Source organism: Crocuta crocuta, unplaced genomic scaffold, assembly GCF_008692635.1.
Source record: "Crocuta crocuta isolate KB4526 unplaced genomic scaffold, BGI_CrCroc_1.0 scaffold160, whole genome shotgun sequence".
NCBI classification, from domain to species: Eukaryota; Metazoa; Chordata; class Mammalia; order Carnivora; family Hyaenidae; genus Crocuta; species Crocuta crocuta.
In genome coordinates this window covers 1,836,088-1,852,361 of record NW_027527591.1, presented here as the reverse complement: position 1 = coordinate 1,852,361, position 16,274 = coordinate 1,836,088, and the positions used below count along the sequence as shown (strand labels likewise).

The 16,274-nt window shown below is 35.4% G+C and overlaps 1 protein-coding gene across 1 annotated transcript in view; it reads right to left on the bottom strand.

Moving 5' to 3' along the window:
* Positions 1 to 16,274, bottom strand: part of ERBB4 (erb-b2 receptor tyrosine kinase 4) — an 830,995-nt gene that overhangs the window by 186,912 nt on the left and 627,809 nt on the right. Inside the window, exons 18-19 of the mRNA XM_077770965.1 lie at positions 8,281 to 8,403; positions 4,289 to 4,387 (exon numbers count right to left, since the gene is read on the bottom strand). Of these exons, the coding sequence (XP_077627091.1) occupies positions 4,289 to 4,387; positions 8,281 to 8,403 (222 nt within the window). The remainder of the gene's footprint in view (positions 1 to 4,288; positions 4,388 to 8,280; positions 8,404 to 16,274) is intronic.

The window sequence follows — 16,274 nt, the reverse complement described above, 5'->3', positions numbered from 1 at the left end:
TATACAAACAACGGGGTAAACGAGGGCTAATGATATAAACTAGAACAGTTACTGGTAATTTTCTTCTATTCTTCTCTTTTCAGTAGAGCCTTGAAAGACTAAATTCTATTTCTAATATAATTTACAGAACCTCTATTTGAAGATACTGTTTGGTTTTTATTTTAATGTTTTTTTTTTTATGAGAGAGAGAGGGAGAGAGAGAGAGAGAGAGAGAGAGAACGTGAGCTGGCTGGGAAGGGGCAGAGTGAGAGAAGGGCACAGAATCTGAAGCAGGCTCCAGGCTCTGAGCCATCATCAAAAAGCCCAACTCAGGGCTTGAACTCGTAAGTCAGGAGATCATGACCTGGGCCAAAGTCCGACACTTTACCTACCGAGCCATCCAGGCACCCCTGTTTTGTTTTGTTTTTTTAAAGTAACTATCCAAAACTTTCTTTAATTATTTTAGCTATAATTTTTCTTAAGGAAAGGAGCATTATTTATAACTGAGTTCTCAAGATTGTGGCAGCAGTATAGAATCCTGTGATATCTAAATAATGGGCTCTTTTAAAAAAGGAATTTTGCATTTTTTCACCTCTCTAATTATTTGTATTCATGAATGCAAATGAGCCAAATCTGTGAGGACTAAAGATATCATTGGATTAAATTATATGAATTTAAAAAGAAAACATTAGTATGATAGGGGAACTAGCTAAAAGTTATTGTAACTGTGAAATCATAGGCATAACATATGTTATTTTTATCATGTGAAATTAATGTGATTATACAAAATACCTTCTTCAATCATTTTCTAAATCTGCTATAATCTGAGAGAAAATATAAACTCTACTAATAAATTATTTTGTCTCAACCCGCTAATATGATATCAATTGGATTTAAAACAACTCGCATGAAGACAATGGATATCATAAAGTCAATATAGAGAAGAGCAACATATAAGCACAATTCACATGGACATTTCTTCAGAAAATGGTAAAATGACAGTTGTGTAAGAAAAATACATTTTCCCATTGTATAGGGAGAGAGCAACAAGTTATTCTTCTTTTAATAAAAATATGACCATTTACACAGTAAGTGTGGGTGATTTGGAACATATTTCTTTGCAGCACCTTACTGGGAACTAGGTGGTTGATTTGGCATGGGAAAACTGGAACAAAAGCCAAGAAACTGAAGCAGGAAGCTGAAATATTATTGTTCAGTCACTGGAATTTAGAATAATTATGCTTTTTATCTCAAATTATTTTTAAGAAGGCATATAAGTTAATAAAACATTTAAATACATGTATACTTCCAAGTTATATATATATAATAAGGTCAAATGATAGTGCACTTCCATATCAGAGAAAACAATAACATCATGGTAATAGAAATTCAGAGAAACTAACAACCTTGTCTGATTTGACCAGACCATGGTTCCCAATTCTAGGAATCTTGCTCAATAGCATCATTTTTTGGCATAGGTTCCGTACCATTTGATGCATAAAAACAAAGCAAAGCAAAACAAAACAACAAAAAACATCCCTGTGTTCTTCCAATGAAATGGTGCTATTTGAAACAAGAACTAGAAGTGTGTATAAATATAGGTATTCTTTGGGTCGCCTGGGTGCCTCAGTTGGTTGAGCATCCAACTTCGGCTTGGGTCATGATCTCACGGTTTGTGGGTTTGACACCTGCATCAGGCTCTGTGCTCACNGACCTTTAGAGTCATTATCTTATAATGTTGTTCAATGTGATCTTCCTTTATAGGAATTAAGGACATACTGGCCATTCATTACCAGTGTGTTATTATTGTCATTATAAATCCATTAGACATATTCAGGGGAGTTGAATAGCAGCCTTGTGACCAAATTGTCCTTTTCTTGGTTGTAACATAGCATTTAAGAGAATACAAATTGTTCCCTATTTATTTTTGCCTATGGTAAAAATTCTAAGAAAATGTAAAAGTCCTCTCCTTGCCCTAGATATCAACAGAAGTATTGGATATAGAGAGTTTTAAGTTGTTGCATTTTGTCGTTTATTATACTAACCAGTAAAACACAGCTGTATCTAATAAACTTAGTAGTAATAGTTATTGAATTTAGAATATTCTACCCCAAATATAAAGTTGCCTGGGGAATGTGAAGTGGGCAAAGAGATCTAATGCTTTTTTTTCCTTTCAATTTATTTTTGAAAGAGTGAGAGAAAAAGGGGTGGGGAGGGGTAGAGAAAAAGAGACATAGGATGAGAAGGAGGCCCTACACTGATAGCAACAAGGATGATGTGGGGCTCGAACTCATAAACCCTGAAATCATGACCTGAGCCAAAGTTGGATGCTTAACTGACTGAGCCACCCTTTAGTGGCTTTCAAACTTTAGTTTGAAAGTTAAACCGGGAGCACTCTACCATATGGAAAAACCCAAACTATTTCCCCCAAATTTTTTAAACTTTTAAAAAGAACATACTGTTTAGAGTCTGTTGGTCACCAAATTTATCAACAATTTAGGAAAATGACTCCTTTCATGGCTCAATCAGAGCCTCATCTAAAATTCAGCAGAAATCTAAGACTTCAAGCTGCCATCCCCACTCCGGTTTCCATGGGAATAGACTTCAGATCAGGAAAAAAAAAAAAAAAATGGATGGGGCTAGGAGCTTTCAAATAATCATTCAAAATCATGATGAAGCTTTTAAAGCTTCTTTCTTAGGTGATTATTTTGTAGTCTCTTAACCCCTTTTTGCCAGTGTGTTTCCATGGAAATATGACAAAAATGGCTGTCCGAGCGTCCAGCAGAGATTATTAGCATTCTTGTGAATTTCAGCTTTGACTGCAGTCTAGCCTGGGCAAGATCTTTTTTTTTTTTCTTATATCAGTTTTACATATTAACCTACACTCTTACACTCATTGTCTTTTTCTTCATAATTTTTATTTTCTTTGAAAATTCCCTTCACAACTGTATACCTATAATCAAGATCAAACAGATTGTGACATCACTGGAAGAGGCTTCTGTTTTACATTTTACTATGTGAGCCAGGACAGGTAGCTGCAGAGTGTCAGAACTTTTAGACACCTGCAGAAGGAAATATTCTTTAGTTCAGACTGGATTCAGGGTCTGTCAGGTGTTAGTAGATAAACAACAAGGGGCAACAAGGATGGTATTCAAAATATTTAGCAACTAGTAAGGCAAAGCACCAACTGATCAGAGCAGCTGGCTTGCACCAGTTAATTATCAGTCCTGTTGTATAATAGCCAAGATTGTTTAAATAAAAGCTGCCCCATATATGATAGTAATCATTTTACCCAAATAAATTATCCATGGTCAAAAACCGAGCTCCTATAAAACTTACAAAAGAGCTTACAAGAGAAACTGGGTAGAAATATATAGCAATCCATCTTTAAAAAAAAAAAAAAATCAAAGTGCATGATTGCATCATCTTTCATATGAAGGTTATTTGAAAATCAAAATCATTCTTATTATTGAAAATATTATGCTAAAAGAGAAAGAACATAGAACCCTTGGAAGGATATCTTATGTTGAATGTGAAAAAATAAGAGCATGCTACATATATATTTTATCTGTCCTACCTTCTGAAATCTGCTGAACAGCTCAATCTATAATTTTTGCTGGGGGAAATCTTAAAGTTCTGATTGACCTTATAAAGTATTTTTATTCTTCAAAACTCTCTTATTTTTCTATAGTTGGAGCTTTTTACCCATATGGTTTGTCTTCTGAATTTGAACTGAAAAAAGGAAATTTCCATTGGTAATTATCTGACTTAGGTAGGTTCCTAATTTAAATTTAGCACAAACTGACTTACTATAGAAACTAATCTTGATTGATGATTTCTGCTAAGTGGATCACAATAATAAAATAAAGCAGCCCAATTAATTTTTCAAATCATCATTACTACTCCCAAATGCAATTTGTCCTTCTTCGCATAGTGGTTAAACATGCAGCTCTTGTGAGCAGGATTTGGTCTTCAGGCCTTCAGCCTTCAGCTTGCTTGTATAAAGCAAGTTTACTGGAACACTGTCATATCCATTCTTGTGTTTTATTTTTTTAGGTACCTATGGCTGTTCACCTACTAAAAGGATGCAGCTGAGTAGTTTCCATAGAGACCACACTGCACAAAAAGCCTATTTGTCCTTTGGTCCTTTACTCAAAATTTGCTGACCTCTGCTCCAGGGTTTAACTATAAAGATTATACCATTTCTAGAGAGGAAATTTTGTTAAGTAGTGAAGTCTTTATTTTTTCAATTCTAAAAGCAGTCTATTGATAATGCATAAACACGTGATTGCCTGGTGTCTATACTTACATCCATAAACTCCACATTGGCTTTGGGACCGGTTGTTTCATTAAGAATCTTAATAGCCACAGGAATCTTTACTGTTTCTCCTTCAGGTACCCAAATACCCTTTGAGGGAAAAATCACATTAAATCTTTATGAAGGCATATAAAAATTTATACTAGAAACAAAATTTGATTTAAACACTCAATCTATTAATTAAAACACAATTTAGAAGTTCTACATTCTTTTATTCAATCAACAAAAATTTATCAAGTACCTACTATATTTTACAAGTTACATAGCAAGTTTGTTTTTTGCTTTCATTTTCTGAGAATAATTCATAATTTATTTTGCTTTCAAGCTGTTTAGTATTCTATTATAAAGTTTTACATTATAAAATTCAATTTGTATGTGTGAAAAACACTTTCAATAACGAAAAAATGAAATAAGACAATATAATATTGGATTTGGATGATATATCAACTTCTCAAGACTCTGAGAATGATGGGGCGCCTGGGTGGCTTAGTCAGTTAAGTGACCGACTTTCACTCAGGTCATGATCTCTCCATTCGTGGGTTTGAGCCCCGCGTCGGACTCTGTGCTGACTGCCAGCTCAGAGCCTGGAGCCTGTTTCAGAGTCTGTGACTCCCTCTCTCTCTGACCCTCCCCTGCTCATGCTCTCTCTCGCTCTCTCTCTCTCTGTCTCTCTCTCCTAGAAATAAATGAAACATTAAAAAAAAAACTCTGAGAATGCTGTTTCAATTTTGGGTCTTTAATTGTCTCATTTGTAATTTAGAAGACTGGGCTAAGTAACATTGGTGTTCTTTTCAGCTTTAATATTACTTAATTATTCTGCAACTAAAACAAACAAAAAGATAAAAAAGCATATTCTCACATTCCTGAAATTTAGACTGATTTAAGAATTAGTTTTCTAAGAAAAGTACTAGGGAGTATTGAACACATATGAATTTGTTTATATTGTTCAATATTGTGTATGTATATGTCAAGGAATTTTACTATGAAATAATATAAAATATTTATATTGGTCACTGCCAGTTCTCTCCTCCTATAAAAATATACTTATAATATCTGAACAAGATCTATACAAGGCAAAGTATAAAGTAGGTAAGGTTTGATTCAGGTACAACATTAAGGTAAATAACTGCATTTCTGAATAAACAATTCAACTATTTGAATTAGGACAATAATTTTGATAAGATATATAGGGATGCATTGATTAGATGAGAATTTTTTTGAAGTATATTGTCCCAAAGGAACACAGAAGCAAATGTGAGGTTATATGGGGAAAAAGAAAATCTCAGATTTTAATTTTTTAGCCCTGACATCAAAAAAAGTATTCTTAATCGAGTCTTAACATTAAAATGATAGGGGAAAAGCAATCTCTTATTCCTAAAGAGACATCTCTAGTCTTTCCTAACATCAATTGGTTGTAGCTATAAAATAAAAATAAAAATAAAAAGTTTTTCGCTTTGTATTTGTATGCTAAAGCATGTATACTTGTATTATTGAAAGTTACAATAATACAAGAGGAGAACTAAACACAAGAATTATATTAAAAAATCAGAATAATAAAGAAAAAAGACCCTTTAACCATTAGAAGGTGAATTTAAGGGTTACATTTTTCTTAGAGTGAATAGGGAAATTTATATGTCAAATAAAAAAAAAATAAGCATTGTTCCCTGTGGTATTTTTTTTAAATCATTAATGCAGAAATGGGGTAGGGGAAACAGTGAAAGCCCAAGATTCATAAGCTACATGTTTTTAGTGATGGTGTTGAGGATAGAGAGCAGGTTTACCATCACTCAATAAAGTAACCACAGAGGGGATGACTGTATAAATACATAGCATCAATATTAAAATATTCCTAAAGTATACTTTTGAAATAAGAATATAAATTCAGTGTGAATTAATTTGTACTGCTTTTTAAATAAGAACAGTCATTATTTTCTAGGCCTGACCAGACAAAAATTCAACTATGCTAATATTCAGGATATTCGTTCAGATCTTTTATGTTTAAACATAGCATATCTCCAACCAGGAGAAAAATCAACCAAATAATTAGTTAAGCTAATCTGTATTATGCGGTCAAGAATAGTTCTTTATATTTTAAGACAATATGTCTTTGTAGGAACTAATATATTAATTACAACTTAGGGCCAACCATACACACTACAAGCATAAAATTCAAACATAATTATGGAAACTTCAATACAAGTAATTTCAATAAGGTACAAAGTCATGGACAACAGGCAAATAATTGTTCATAATAAAAAATTCATAACACTTTATTAGTAAAAGTCTAAATGGGTAATTTTCCCCTGTTGAGGTCACTAGATCATATTTATTCTTGAGCTAAACAGTATCCATAATTTAAAATAAAATTCACTTTTCAGATCACGCCATCTTAAAAATGAAAGGGTGATTGTATGCCAGGGACAATCCAAAACTAAGTTATCTTTAAATAGGAAGTCCATTATTTCTAGCATAATATAAATAGGAAAACAGGATAAGTTGTGTTTCTTTGACATTACAAAGAATTTGAAGACTAGAAAGCACCAAGTCAGCCAAGAATAGTTTCCATTCTAATTAGGTGCTCAATTAATTTTGAGTATAATTGAACAAAATATGTATACTAAAGAGATTAAGAAATTTCTTCATTTTGGTCCTAGAATAAAACAGTTTTATTCTAAAGAGTTAATTATTTTTGGAACACTCAGCAGAGAAAATTGAGATCAATATTCTACTTGTTAACATTTTTTTTTGTTAAATAAATATCTGTTTTACATAGAAAAAACCCAAACTTTTTAAAATGCAAAATTTCTAAGATCCAATCTATTTTATTTATTTTTTTAATGTTTTATTTATTTTTAGGAGAGAGAGAGACAGCGTGAGCAGGGGAGGGTCAGAGAGAGAGGGAGTCACAGGCTGAAACAGTCTCCAGGCTCTGAGCTGGCAGTCAGCACAGAGCCCGACGCGGGGCTCGAACCCACGAACCGCGAGATCATGACCTACGCGAAAGTCGGATGCTTAACCGACTAAGCCACCCAGGCGCCCCGATCCAATCTATTTTAACAAAATGTTAGTAAAAGAAAATGCAGACTTGCATATAGCTTTAAAAAATATATAAAACTGTCAAGTAAAATTTGGGGAAATATCATAATGGACATTATAAGAAGGATTTAACACTAACCCAGCAGACGTTCTTATACTTGTTATTTGCCAGTAAAAATAAATTTCACCACAATTAACCTTGGGCCTGGCCTCTGAATTGGTTTTGTAATTAAGCTAAAAATGTAAACACGCAGATAACATTATTTGAGCTTTCCCTTTCCGAATAGATCTCTCTTATTGGAAGCACATGATGTCACCTTTCATTCTCCGACCTGAATTTCACAAATAAAATCACTTTTTTAGTTTGCATATAATGGTGAGGAGATCAAAACTGAAAGTTTTGTATTAAATCATATATGGTAACAGGTAGGCAAAAAGTGGCTTAGGAAGTAGTCCTATCCTGCTAACCAATCAGCATATTTGTGTAGATTTTAAAGAGATAGGTTAGTAAGGTCCTAATGGGGAGACATGTGGATGAAAGAGCCGAAGAAAAGAGCAAGGATTATGGGACATCACTCAGCTCTGCCTGGGATTCCATGAGGCACTGTGTAGGGGGAAGGAAAATGGGTGAGAGCAGTGTATTTTAAATATGAGTGAAATTTACCAACAGGGAGATGATACCAAAAGGGGTTCAGAAAAGCATGGCAAGAAAGACTATATCGTGGCTCCTTGTGACAGTTTCCCGCTTCCTCATGACTGTACCCATCGCAGCCCTCAACAAAACTGAATGAATTCACTCGTGCAGAAACTTCTCAATACTATGCAGGTTCCACTCTCTAGATAGTAAAAGGAAATTAGGTTGACAAGGGCCATAACTCTGGCTGTTATCTAAGACGAGTCAGAAATAAAACTTAAGTAATTAATGGTATGAGTTATTTTTTACTTACTTTATAAACTGTTCCAAAAGCACCTGAGCCAAGTACTTTCACTCTTTTGAGCTCAGTTTCTTTTAAAATACGCAGTTGAGCTTGATTGGGTGCTGTGCCGCTGGGGGTTAAGGGTTCTACCAACTTCAAAACAAAAAGAACACAGATTATACAAATTTCCATTTACCAGCCAGTGCTTCTCCCTCTTCCTCTGCCTGCTTCTCTTCTCATACATACAAAAAAACGCGCAAGTACACTTTCATTAACAATAGTTTTACAGTTGAATCACTCAAATTCCCTCAGTGTCTATCTTTTCTCTTCCCATGCTTTTTGCCTGGGTAAATCCAAGTATAAAAGTGTGCCTACCTTGAAGGATACTAAGCTAGGGGATTTTTCTCCCTACTTTTAAAGAAATTTAGGCTGATTAGGGGCTCTCAATCTTACTTTTTGAAGTCCTTCCAGTTTGGGTATCTCCAGGTAAGACTCAGAGATCTTAGTTATGTCCTTATACTCTAACAAAGTTTTCTTTTTTGCTTTAGGAGATTTGATACATAGAAAAATAAAATGCTGCCTTCCTAGCACTTAAAATCTAACTGGGAAGCCAGGACAAAGGGTTGGAAGAGAAGAAAGTAAGTCAGCACAATGCCAGTATCCCAGGACAGTGCTTCTAACACTTTCCTGTACATTTCAATTACCTGACATTCTTGTTAAAACGCAGATTCGGAAAAGAAAAAGCAGCTGGGGAAGCGTAGGACTGTATCTGCATAAGACAGAAACCTTGGACCAGGTCGGAGAGGGATCTTATCATCCCATCTCTAACAGCAGGGCTTTTGGAGAGAGATCTCATGTGTAACTGCAGGGCTTTCTTCGGACTGGGGCCAGCTGCACTGTTCGGACTCCTGGGGAAAAGAGGAGTCCCCTCCCGGTTCGGTGGTGGGTCAGGGGTGCAGTCAGCAGCAGGAGAATCCTAGCTCCTGCCCTGAAGTGCTGCAGCACAGTCAGGGGATCACATTTCCCACGGTATCATTAAGTGCACAGAGTGAGAGTTTAAAATCCAGCCAAGCGTGGAACACAGGACACTGCCGAGCAAGACAGCTGCCTGGTCTGTGCCCGTGGTAAAGTGAGGACAGATCCAAAGGAATGAAGAAAGTCCTGGAAGGTTGCTGTCATCTTTTTCCCAACAACCACCAAGGCGGGACCTCCGGGGTTGGTCCCGGGGGGCTCACAGTGCAGGCGGGACCCGCCTACACCAAACCACACCCCTCTACTGCTCGGTAGCCACTTATCTACTGGAGCTAGACACTTGCTGCGAAAGCCAATGGCCCCCTCATCCACCCCAGCACTGCAGAATTGCCTAGATTAACTCTAGGTCAATTCTTGTTATTATATATATTCTCCTTTTTCACCTTCTTATCTCTTCCCTCATCTAGGCTGGTTACTCTAGTTATTGGTTTGCTTAAAAAGGCATATTTAATCCTTTCTCTTGATGCATGTTCCACACTTCCTTCTTTATTTACTTTCTCTCTCTCTGGAATCTCTGGAATAATCAAGCCATGTAATTTCTCTGGATAATTTTGTTTTCTTTCTTTCTTTCTTTCTTTCTTTCTTTCTTTCTTTCTTTCTTTCTTTCTTTCTTTCTTTCTTTCTCTCTCTCTCTCTGTTTCTTTCTCTCTCTCTCTCTCTCTCTTTCTTTTTTTCTTTTCCTTGCCTCCTTCCTTATTCTCCTTTCTCTCTCTCTGGAGTAAGCCTTTTAGTCTCTCTGCCTGGTCAATGTTCATTTTCTTTCTCCCATCCTGTCATTTCTCTCTTGGTATATGTTCTTCCATTAGCACCACCTCCACCCAGTCCTTTACTTGCAGCTGGTGTTTCTGGTTTTATGTTTTTAGATTGCTTTTGTTTTGTGGGGTTTTTTGTTTGTTTTTTGTTTTTTTGCTTGTTTGTTTTATTTGTGCGGTTGCATGTTTTTTTTTCCTATTGGTTTGTCTGTCTGATTTCCTTTCCAGGACTACTTCAAGAAACAAACCAAACCATACCTGGTGGAGAGTCCAAAACATCACTACACATAGGGAAATAAAATACCAAAGTCACAACAAAACAGAGCAAGTAACACTCTCCAAAAAAACACCTCCTGAATGGCCAGGCCCTGAACAGTGTATGAGCCCCCTTGAATATAGCAGTACTCTCAGCTGCAGACCACATAACAAGCTTTTAAACCTTACAACGGACTGAAAACTAGCCAACATGACGAAACGGAAGAATTCTCCTAAAATTAAATTCCAGGAAGAAGTGACAGGTAAAAAATTGATCAAAACATATATAAGCAACATAACTGAACAAGATTTAGAATAATAGTCATAAAATTAATTGTGGGCTTGATAAAAGCATAGAAGACAGCAGACTCCATTGCTGCAGAGATCAAGGATCTTAAAAATAGTCATGATGAATTAAACAATGCTATAAATAAGGTGCAAAATAAAATGGAGGGAGCCACAGCATGGATTGAAGAGGCAGAGGGGAGAATAGGTGAATTAGAAGATAAAATTATGGAAAAAGAGGAAGCCAAGAAAAAGATAAATTGATCCAGGAGCAGGAAAGGAGAATTTCAGAACTGAGTGGTGCAATCAAATGGAACAATATCTGTATCATAAGAATTCTAGAAGAAGAAGAAAGAGAGAAATGGGCTGAAGAGGTACTTGAACAAATCATAGCTGAGAACTTCCCTAACCTGGGGAAGGAAACAGACATTGAAATCCAAGAGTCACAGAGAACTCCCCTCAGGTGTAACATGAATCAATTTTCTGCAGGACATATCATAGTGAAACTGGCACAATAAAAGGATAAAGAGAGAATTCTAAAATCAGCTAGGGATAAAAGGGCCTTAACATACAAAGGTACACACATAAGGGTAGTAGCTGACCTATCCACTGAAACTTGGCAGGCCAGGAAGGAATGGCAGAAAATCTTCAATGTTATGAATAAGGAAAAATATGCAGCCAAGAATCCTTTAATCAGCAAGCCTGTCATTCAGAATAGAAGAAGAGATAAAGGTTTTCCAGAACAAACAAAAACAAGGAATTCATCACCACTAAACCAGCCCTACAAGAGATCCGAAAGGGAACTCTATGAGGGAAATGTTGCAAAGAACACAAGGTACCAGAGACATCACTACAAGCATGAAACCTACAGATAACACAATGACTCTAACCCATATTCTTCAATAGTAACATTGAATGTAAATGGACTAAACCCTCCAATCAAAAGACATAGGGTATCAGAATGGATTAAAAAAAAAAAAAGACCTATCTATTTTCTGTCTAAAAGAGATTCATTTTAGACCTGAAGGACCTGAAGACACTTTCAGATTGAAAGTGAGGGGATGGAGAAATATCTATCATGCTACTAGAAGTCAAAAGAAAGCTAGAGTAGCCATATTTATATCAGACAAACTAGCTTTTAAAGTAAAGGCTGTAACAAGAGATGAAGAACATTCTATAATAATTACAGGGTCTATTCATCAGGAAAAGCTAACAATTATACACGTCTATGCATCGAATTCTGGAGCACCCACATTTATAAAACAATTAATCACAAATATAAGTAATCTTATTGATAAGAATGTGCTAAATGCAGGGGACTTTAATACTCCACTTACAGCAATGGATAGATCAACTAGATAGAGAATCACTAAAGAAACAATGGCCCTGAACGACACACTGGACCAGATGGACTTGACAGATATATTTAGAGTTCTACATCCCAACGCACTGGAATTCACTTTCTTCTCAAGTGCACATGGTACACTCTCCAAGGTAGATTACTTACTGAGTCACAAAGCAACCCTCAATAAATAGAAAGGAATTGAGAGCATACCGTGTACACTTTCAGATCACAATGCTATGAAACTTAAAATCAACCACAGGAAAAAGTCTGGAAAACCTCCAAAAGCATGGAGGTTACAGAACATCCTACTTAAGAACGAATGGGTATACCAGGTAATTAGAGAAGAAATTAAAAAATATATGGAAACGAATATGAAAATACAACAATCCAAACCCTTTGGGATGTAGCAAAGGCAGTCCTGAGAGGAAAATACATTACAATAAAGGCCTATCTCAGAATACTAGAAAAACCCAAATACAAAATTTAACAGCACACCTAAAGAAACTAGAAGCAGAGCAGCAAAGACATCCCAAACCCAGCAGAAGAGAAATAATAAAGATCAGGGCAGAAATAAACAATATAGAATCCAAAACAAACAAACAAACAAAACAACAACAACAACAAAATCCCCCAGTAGATCAGATCAATGAAATCAAGAGATTTTTTGAAAAAATAAACAAAATTGTAAACCTCTAGCCAGGATTCTCAAAAAGAAAAGAGAGAGGACCCAAATAGATAAAATCATAAATGAAATGGATTTATTACTACCAATCCCTCAGAAATACAAGCAATTATCAGGGAATACTATGAAAAATTATATGCCAACAAACTGAACAACCTAGAAGAAATGGACAAATTCTTAAACACCCACTCACTACCAAAACTCAAACAGGAAGAAATAGAAACTTTGAATAGACACATAACTAGTGAAGAAATTGAATTAGTTATCAAAAATCCCCTCCCCCACAAAAATAAGAATCCGGGACCAGATGGCTTCCCTGGAGAATCCTACCAGACATTCAAAACAGAGTTAATACCTATCTTTTTCAAGGTATTCCATATATAGAAATGGAAGGAAAACTTCTGGACTCATTCTATGAAGCAAGCATTACTTTGATTCCCAAACTAGACAGAGACCCAGCAAAAAAAAAAAAAAAAAAGAGAGAGAGAGAGAGAACTACAGACCAATATCCCTGATGAATATAGATGCAAAAATTCTCAACAAGATAATAGCAAATCAAATGCAACAGCACATAAAAAGAATTATTCACCACAATCAAGTGGGATTCATTCCTGGGTTGCAGGGCTGGTTCTATATTAACAAATCAATCAATATTCTACACCATGTTAACAAAAGAAAAGATGAGAGCTATATGATCTTGTCAACAGATGCAGAAAAAGCATTTGACAAAATACAGCATTCTTTCTTAATAAAAACCCTCGAGAAAGTTGGGATAGAAGGAATAAACGTAAACATCATAAAAGCCATATATGAAAAGCCCACAGCTAATATCATCCTCAATGGGGAAGAACTGAGAGATTTCCTCCTGAGATCAGGAACACACAGGGATATCCACTCTTACCACTGTTGTTTAAAATAATGTTGGAAGTCCTAGCATCAGCAATCAGACAACAAAATGAAATAAAAGGCATTAGAATTGGCAAAGTGGAAGTCAAACTTTCACTTTTCTCAGACAACATGATACTCTACATAGAAAACCCAACAGACTCCAACAAAAGTCTGCTAGAACTGATCCATGAATTCAGCAAAGTCACAGGGTACAAAATCAAGGTACAGAAATCAGTTGCATTTTTATACACCAATAGTGAAGCAACAGAAAGAAAAATCAAGAAACTGATCCCATTCACAATTACACCAAAAACCATAAAATACCTAGGAATAAACCTAGCCAAAGATGTAAAAGATCTGTATGTTGAAAACTATAGAAAACTTATGAAGGAAATTAAAGAAGACACAAAGAAATGGAAAAACATTCCATGCTCATGGTTTGGAAGAATAAATATTTTTAAAATGTCAATACTACCCAAAGCAATCTACACATTCAACACAATCCCAATCAAACTTGCACCAGCATTCTTCTCAAAGCTAGAACAAACAATCCTAAAATTTGTATGGAACCACAAAAGACCCCGAATAGCCAAAGTAATATTGAAGAAGAAAACCAAAACTATGCTTTGCTAGTTTTGGCTTCCTGGAGGAGGTACACTTTAAAATTTGTCTTGAGATAATACAATGCATTGACATGGAGGAGGGTACTACCAATGCTAAGAACAGTTTGGACACAGCATCAAGGAGAAAGAGGAAGACAGAAAGCAGAATGCAACAAGGGGGTGAGACAGGTCTGCAGGATGAGATTAGGGTGGGAAACACCAGATTGTAAAGTGGGCTGGGTGTGGCCAGATGGCATAAATACAGCTAATTTTATCTGTTCAGTTTAGCTGCCATTCAGCCAGAGGAGATGAGCAAGGAGGGAAAAGGTATGTGAGCAATGCGCCAACTTATTGCCTATGTGAAGGGAAATAAAAACAAAACAAAGAAACAAAAAAACTGTGAGATTGACTCTGGGTACCAAAAGTCTATATCCTATGGTAACATTTTAGGTTTTTATCTATGCTTGAGTAAAAAAGCAAGTGAGAGAAATAGAAGTTTCTTTTTTTTTTTTTAAGCTAAGTTAAAGAACTAACCTTTAAACTCAGACAAACAGCTGGTTCTTTCTCAGCATAAGGAAATAATTAAAAGCATTGCCTACTCAAATTGTCTTGAAAACCATCACAGTAGTTCACAAGGTCTGTTTACAATACTGAGTGCATCCTGACCCTCTCTGGCTTGGTTATTATTATGCTTCTGTGAACATCATGGTCTATTCCAATAGCTGAACAGAAACTTGAGTGTAGGTAAGTGTAATGAAAATTAGCAAAAACTTGGAGAAGATGATAAAAATTATCAATAAATTTAGGCCATTCTCTAAAATTTGACAACAAATGTGCTTCTATCCCATTTTCAAAATTACATTTAAAAAATGCATATAACTGCATTCAACTCACATAGAATAAATCTTAGAATGAATTAAAAAATTCTTTGAAAAACTAGAAGAAGAATTGCCTTTAGTGAATGTCCTTTATTTGAATCCAACTTTGCTGTGCAGAATTTGGTTAGTAGGTTATCTTTTTAAATCATGTAACAACTTATATAAAATCATATGGAAGACTGGGGACTAAATTTCAGCACTATGGGTAAATATCTTTAAAATAGATGATTTGTCCCATGATATTACCTTAATTTCATGTTTTGAGAACTTCACAATTCTACCTGAAATGTTAGTCTTCTGCAATTTTCTTAGATGTCACTTAAAAAGTTTTACAAACACATTTTTCCAGGAGTTTGCACATGATGCCTCTAAAAGAGGCATTGTTTTATTTTGCATCCCCAATATGGCAAAAAAGAGGGTCAAGTTTAAATTTGTAGGTTTTATACATTAGTACTGCCACTTGCAGGATTACAAAGCAATTTACCCCCTCCTTACCCCTCATTTCACACATGTGACATAGGTACGGCAATAATTATCTTTGAAGATTGTCAAAAGATGAAATAGGATGTGACATAGCTGAAAACTTTGGAACATTTCCTGCCACATTGTAGGCTCTGAATCTGTCACTCTTCAAGGGATAGGATCATGTCCCATCAACACTTTTTAATCACAGTATCTATCAAAGCATCAAGCTTACAGTGCATCTTAGTAAGTGTATGCTAAATAAAAAAAAAACATTTTCTACTTTTATTCATGTAACAGAAGACAGACAATCTGGAGCGAAACCATTTTGGAAAAGCATATTTACTCTAAGTACATTCTGACAATATATCATGCTTTAACAAGTGTTTCACATCTGAGACAGATTTTTAGCTTCAGTAGTTAAGGATTTGAGTTGATCCTCTTAAGAACTCCTCTTCTATTTAGATGACAGAAAATCAGTTATTTACTCTTCCTGAGAGAAAGATGGGAGTTCTTCAATTATCTAATTTAGTGCTAAGCAATAACTTTAAAAAAAAAATAGAATCTGCTTATAAAACTAATCAGTATATGTTTATTTAGTAATGAAATACCAATTTAAAGGACATTCTTAGAAAGCACCATATTAAAAAAAGAAAATACACAAAACAATTATTTTTGTAGCAATGAGCCTTTTCTCCTTGTGGTTAAGGGACAGAATTTCTTTTCTATGTATCCAGTCACCTAAATAGCCACTGCTGTTCCAAGCCCTCAGCTCCTCTCCAACTCTAATTTACTTCACTTTTTACAATCCTCTCTACAGCTGCCCCAAGCTGGCCATGTGGG